The 6832-nt window shown below is 48.0% G+C and overlaps 2 protein-coding genes across 2 annotated transcripts in view; both read right to left on the bottom strand.

Moving 5' to 3' along the window:
* The window catches only part of rnf44 (ring finger protein 44), a 5264-nt gene extending 1934 nt beyond the window's left edge, over positions 1-3330 (bottom strand). Inside the window, exons 1-6 of the mRNA XM_017039609.2 lie at positions 2899-3330; positions 1764-1955; positions 828-1059; positions 510-732; positions 385-408; positions 336-351 (exon numbers count right to left, since the gene is read on the bottom strand). Coding sequence (XP_016895098.1) covers positions 336-351; positions 385-408; positions 510-732; positions 828-1059; positions 1764-1870 — 602 coding nt within the window. The 5' untranslated portion in view covers positions 1871-1955; positions 2899-3330. The remainder of the gene's footprint in view (positions 1-335; positions 352-384; positions 409-509; positions 733-827; positions 1060-1763; positions 1956-2898) is intronic.
* Positions 3331-5655: 2325 nt separating this feature from the next.
* Positions 5656-6832, bottom strand: part of LOC112486256 (myotilin) — an 8294-nt gene continuing 7117 nt past the window's right edge. Inside the window, exon 10 of the mRNA XM_025063202.1 lies at positions 5656-6828. Coding sequence (XP_024918970.1) covers positions 6686-6828 — 143 coding nt within the window. The 3' untranslated portion in view covers positions 5656-6685. The remainder of the gene's footprint in view (positions 6829-6832) is intronic.

The following is a 6832-nucleotide window of genomic DNA, read 5'->3' as shown; positions in this document are numbered from 1 at the left end:
TCTGTTTAAACCAGCAGCAGGTTTTCACATCAACATCAATGTTATGGTTCTCTGTTAGAACAGGAAATGAGGAAGAGATAATGACATCACTGATGACATCACTAGATCAGTGGTCCCAACCTTCCTTTGAGCCACAGCCTGTTTTATATTAGAAAAATCCCATGATGCACCACCAAACAAAGGTCATCACCAACCTTGACTCGTAGGAGTTGAAGAAAGACAAACATCAAGGTCAAGATCAACCTCTCTCTCTCTCTCTCTCTCTCTCTGTCTGTCTGTTGTTTTTATTGATAACAGCATTGAATTCATGTTTTTCAAATGTGCTGTGGCTCAAAGAGGGGGGCGGGGGCACTGGTCCACAGCTGCTGTCTTAATCTGAACAACTGACCACTGACTGGTCACTTCCTACTGACTACTCTGTGGTTGCCGTGCCAACACACTAGCTTCATGTCGACCCTGCACAGTAACAGCAGCGTAACAGCAGCGTAACAGCAGCGTAACAGTGTGACTGAGGTGCAGATGTGTTACAATGATGCAACTGACGTTCTTCCTTTTCAAACTCACAGGAGGAGGAAGGCAGCAGAGCAGAGAGAGCTGTCCGCTGAACATTACCGAGCATGCTGGGAGCTGCTGAGCGCTGCAGCCTGGGAGGGGCTGCCCGGAGTGGATGGGGAATCCGTGGGTGGTCACCGTCGTCACGGTGTACGATATCGGAACCGATCCCTGGTGCATCTTTGAAGGAGACGAGAGAGAAGGAGCGGAGATGATTTTACAGTCACCTACGGTAAAAACCTGTGTGTCGACGCCGGGCGCCGCGAGCCGTTCACCTGCTCGTGTAGGTCCACCATGATGGGACTCTGCTGGGGCAGGTGGGCAGCAGGGTGGGCAGCAGGGTGGGCAGCAGGGTGGAGCATGCGTGGGGGTGCGCTGGTGTGTGCGTACGGTCTGGAGTCATCTAAAGGGACCTGTTGGTGATGCTGGGGGAAGAGCAGGTGACGGAACGAGTCATCCTGGACCAGGGACGTGTGCTGTCTCCCCCACTGACGCCTCACTGGTGGACTACACCCCCCCCCCACAGAAAGGGAAGGCACACACAGAACACATTAGTCTTGTAAACGTCCTAACACGGTTTTGTCACATCAGAGCCAGGACGCAGTTAGCCGTCATGTGACTAGTTTAGTGAATATAATCCACCATTACTAGTTGAATAAATAGTAAACCTCTGCCTTGTAAACAGGAAGTCATTTTTCCACTCGCTGTTCATTTCACCCATCGCCTTATTTCTCTCTCCTAACTCCCAGTCCTTCTCTTACCTTAGTGGCCCAACACAAGGTGGCGCTGTCTCCCTCACTGTCCCTTTCTAGTTATTTTACCCATTTTATAACAATATTACAAAATTATTTCTCAATTATTATTATTATTATTGAGGTATCTCCCCCATTCTCACCTCTAACCTGGTGACTTTACAATCCACCACACCTCCACCCCCCCCCCCCCCTTCTACAACGACCCTCGTCACAGGTATGCTGCCCCTTTGAGGCTGAATAGCAGAACTTCAGTCAGAACTGGGATCAGAGGTGAAACGTCTTGACTTCCATGGATGACTATAATCTAATGTATGATCTAACGTGTGGTAACATCTCTCCACAGACGTCAGGTTTGAACCTGGCTTAAAAAAAACCACTGACCAGTAAAGTCGTGTCCACAAACACACAAAATCCTAACATTTCCATCAAGAGTGTAAAATAAAATATCACAGTTACCTTCTCCTGAGATGCACCGGGGCGTTACACGGCTCGCCGAGGAACCTGCGGGGGTTGAGCGGGGCTGTTGTTGGCAGCCTATTTACTGCTATTTCCCATGGTCGCATTGGTGACGTCCAGCAGACCAGTCACACTCTGGGAAAAGGAAAGGGTTCAGCGGAGGCACTTGTGCTGCCTCTGACTGTCTCAACCCTGAAGGACAAACAGAAATGACACTTCAGCAGCAGCTCAGCCTCCACTTCACACCAAACTACTACTTTTATTATATACATCTTGGAAATCAAACACACGTCTTCCTTTTGTCTGTATGTTTATAATTATAGAAACACATTACATTCATATAATGATAAAAACCTTCTACGTGTTTGTATCAAATCCACCCAAATAAAACCATTTAACAACTGCAGCCAAACGGACCTTTTCCACAGGTTTCTTACATAAAACTAAAGCCAGTTTGTTTTGTACGCAGAACAATTTCATCTAAACTTTCTAAACGATTATTATCTTAAAAAACGTTTCACATTCAATAAAAAGGGATGAACAGTTTTAACCGTTTTGTTCCTGAATCCAAATCAACGTCCGATCGTTGTCATCAAAGACGAGGAAAACAGTGTCGATCAATCGATGTGATTAATCGACGGTTATGAATAAATGATGATTCCTGGTTGAACACTTCTGTGTCAGTCGTTGTCACACGCTATTTTTGTAGACACGATAAATAGGGGTCGCTGTGGGCCGCCTGAAGAAAAACATGGTGAGCCATGTGCTCATAGGACAAAGCAACAACAAAAGATGCAGCGGCTCCGGCTGAGCCCTCGACACCAGCCACCGTGGGCCGGACACGGCCGAGCTTCACGCTGTCACACGTGTGTCAACCGTCCCGTCCACCCAGGTGTGGCTACAGAAACGAGGGACACAGTGTTGTCGTGAACGCAGGCGCTCGTTCCTGTCAGGGCCGTGTCGACCTCCCTGTGAAGGGGAGCAGCTAACAGTGGCCACGGCTAACACAGCTAGTTTGATCTCCTCACATCTGTTCCGGTTCGTCTCTGTGTTCTAACAACACACGACTAACACGGGATACGACCACAGCACCTTTGGTAACATACGTTTAGCACAAACACAGCAAACCTCTTACTCTCTGGGCTAGTTTCCCGGTCGGTGTGAAGGGGAAATAGTAGGTGGTGTCGCTTCCAAAACGTCGCGTCCCATCAACGTCTCCCGGACTCGAACCTCGTCAAACTCAGAACAGGCAGTAACTGACGTTAGTAAATCCCCCGCTGTTTCTTCCGGTCGATTGTTTTTTTCTAACGTTTCCGACGGAGCTTCAGTTAGCCTGCTGATGCTAACCAGCTAACACAACGCCTTGAGCGACTGCATATCAAATTCGACTTCCTCTAAATAAAAACGTTAATTTTAAAAGGACGATAATATCTCGGAAACGTATCAACAGTTGTATATTGTGCAGGATAAACAGTTAAACGACTCGAACGTTGGCATTAGCTGCACGGCAACAAAAACATGGCTTGGCGCGTGTGTGCTCCTTGAAATGCATTGTTATTGTGAGGCCACGCCCCCTTAACGTTCAGCCAATGAAAGCGCACAAAACACAGACAGCAGACACTCAGACAGTCCGAGCAACGACGATTCATAACAAGCTACTGTTGTTACCAGTGGTTTATCAACATGACAGGGATCAAGTATAACATGACATAAGATTTTATGATTTAATAACATAATATAATAATATATAATAATAATAATATAATAATATAAAACAGTTCTTTTGGCTGCGCTGTTTCACGCTGACACATGATTTTCTCTGTTTACATTGGTTTCCTTCCACAGTACATTAACACACAGAACACATGGGGACCAAAGGTCAAGAGGTCAGTGTGAATTGTTGTTTGTCTCTTTATGTGGCCCAGTAACAGTCCAGTAGCAGCCCAGTAACAGTCCAGTAGCAGCCCAGTAACAGTTCAGAAACAGCCCAGTAACGCCCCAGTAACAGTCCAATAACAGCCCAGTAACAGACCAGTAACAGCCCAGTACCAGCCCAGTAACAGTCCAATAACAGCCCAGTAACAGCTCAGTAACAGCCCAGTAACGCCCCAGTAACAGTCCAGTAGCAGCCCAGTAACAGTTCAGAAACAGCCCAGTAACGCCCCAGTAACAGTCCAAGAACAGCCCAGTAACAAACCAGTAACAGTTCAGAAACAGCCCAGTAACAGGCCAGTAACAGCCCAGTACCAGCCCAGTAACAGTCTAGTAACAGCCCAGTACCAGCCCAGTAACAGTTCAGAAACAGCCCAGTAACGCCCCAGTAACAGTCCAGCAACAGGCCAGTAACAGTCCAGCAACAGGCCAGTAACAGTCCAGCAACAGGCCAGTAACAGGCCAGTAACAGCCCAGTAACAGCTCAGTAACAGCCCAGTACCAGCCCAGTAACAGCTCAGTAACAGCCCAGTAACGCCCCAGTAACAGTCCAAGAACAGCCCAGTAACAGTTCAGTAACAGTCCAGTGTGGATACCTCAGATGTTTATCAACTTATAACTGGCTGAAATTCTCTGACCATTCATTTCCCATCTTCAACAACTTCATCAGTTTCAGGGATGAGTGTGGGGGGCCGGGGGGATGGGGCTCACACCCCGGACAGGTCACAGGGTCAGGGTCAGGGTCACATGGAGACAAACAACACTTACAGTAATACTTCATCTTAATGGGTTTTACTGTAGATTTACCCCCCCCCCCCGTGTCCTGCTCCAACCACCAGCTTCTTATGTAACACTGCACTGGCACGATCCAGTGAAGAAGAGCAGCTGAGGCGGTTCACTCCGGTCCTCGGTGGCTGCACAGCTGGCTGCTCCCTTTGACTTGAGGACTCACCAATCACGTCCCGGTGGATCTCACTGTGTGTTGACTACATTAAAGATGTCGGAGTGAGAGCTGAGTGCAGGGAAGTGGTCGGAGGGAGGACGAGGGAGGACGAGGGAGGACAAGGGAAGACGGGGGAGGACGAGGGAGGACGAGCAGCAGGACCCTCAGATCTCATGTAAACATTACACCATCGTAGCAGCGGAACAAGGAGGGGCTGGAGACTGAGCAGCAGCAGCCTCAGCCTCAGCAGCAGCAGGACCCTCAGAGTGTGTGTGTGTGTGTGTGTGTGTGTGTGTGTGTGTGTTGTTACCTGACGTCTCTGTTCATGGTGCTGTTTTCCTTCGCTCGTTCACATCTCGTTAGGAGAACCGCTGGGTCCTGTGGTCAGCTGTTCTGCTGTGGAACACTCCGTGGATTTCACCACTGCTGCACAGGAAGGTGCTGAACATGTCACTGTGCCGTGACCGCCGCACTCTCACCAACACCGACCGGGATTTGTGGTTTCACCCCAACACCGTCTCCCGTTACCTCCTCCCGGTGACTTCAGAGAGAGTTAGTCCACTGTCACGGTTGTTTTGGGTTCGAACAGCCTCTCTTTACACCCCCGTCTTTCAACAACGGCCAGCAGACTCTGGGCTGCCTTTTTTTTTACCGTAATACACAGAAACAAAGTGCCCCGTCATTAGAATGTACCAGAATGCGCATAAAAACAAATACAATAAATTAAAATAAGAGTTGAATAAACAAGTTCTAACATAACAGCTGTTTGTTGTGATGAGCGGACGGGGGGGGGGGGGTGACAGAGGGGTGACAGAATATAATGGAGAACCATTGCAGGAGAGTCACGTGTCACTTTTTACATTTTTCATGAATTACAACTCTATTATAACAATACAACTGTATTAATGACCATTGCTCATAATATAATTATAATTATATATTTGTTATGTGTTCTGTGTATAAAGACTGAATGCATCATGTAGTTTGTGAGCAGTGACAGTCAGATCGTCAGATCGGTTGTGTTCAAAGCCGACTTTATTGCTCATTCATCCAGTGATATGCAGAACATCGTACACAACAAACAAACCATCTACCTGTTCACCTACTTGTTCAAACAAACACAAGTCAACCCTGTGGATCTGAGGTCATTAGAGTCCGGCCACTGACTGTGACCACGTCACACAGGGGTCAAACACAGGGGTCAAACATGCAAAACAGTCAAAATTAAGGTTTTCGTTAACAAACCTTTTGGCCTCAAATTAACAGCAATCCATTCAAAGATAATTAAATCAATCCTCTCGTCTCGTCTCTGTGACTTTCACCCAATTCTAACTCAACATCATCGTCAGCAGCTTTTTCTCCAATAAGAAACGTCTGCACTGCAGATTTGATCACTGGACGATTTGTTAAGTATTTCTATTATATATGTTATATTTTGTGTAAGCAGGTTTGATTTTGTGTTCAGTCCTAGGGGCTGGATTTGGAACTGCAGGCCCACATATGGTAATCCTGTGGATGCTGCCCCCTGCAGGCCGTGGTATGAGTGTCAGCGTGGACAAATTAAATAATTAATGTCAAATAAATAACTTCACTGTCATAGACTGTATATTAGAATCAACACATCAGACTGAGGTGGGGGGGGGGGTGGGTCCCCCCCCATCATTGTTATGTTTAAAGTGCAGTCACTGAGGAGAACAGTGTTGGTCAGTGGACCAGAGCAGACAGGACCCTGGTACTGGTACTGGTGCTGTAGCTTCATATCCATCATGACTTGGACTTGAAGGGTTGGGGGACAGAGGGTGGGGGGGTGAGAGGAGACTACAGCTCTACAGGTACTGGACCATCGCAGGAACACTGTAGGCTCTCACTGTAGGATCAGGGTGGATTCTCTGAGTTCATTATCTTTAAGGTTTTCTTCGGTCTTCACCTGAGACTGAGCGACGTGATGTTTGTTGTCGTCTACTCCCTCGTCCAGGTGTGTAGCAGCCTCAGGTACATGACAGTCCTCTGAGCAGATGTAGCTGACTGACTAGGGTTAGCGCAGCATCTACAGCTCTGCGCTCTCGTACAGTGGTGCAGTGTGCTGAGGGGCGCTCTCTGAGGACGGACCCGGAACGTGGCTCAGGGACGACAGCAGCTTCAGGGTCTTGGAGCCAGGGGGAGCTGTTTTCAAGGCAGTGCCTGCACGAGCTGG

Source organism: Cynoglossus semilaevis, chromosome 15 (genome assembly GCF_000523025.1).
Source record: "Cynoglossus semilaevis isolate Cse_v1.0 chromosome 15, Cse_v1.0, whole genome shotgun sequence".
Lineage (NCBI taxonomy): Eukaryota > Metazoa > Chordata > Actinopteri > Pleuronectiformes > Cynoglossidae > Cynoglossus > Cynoglossus semilaevis.
Note: the sequence above shows the minus strand (reverse complement) of the source record. Positions and strands in the feature narration are given on the sequence as shown.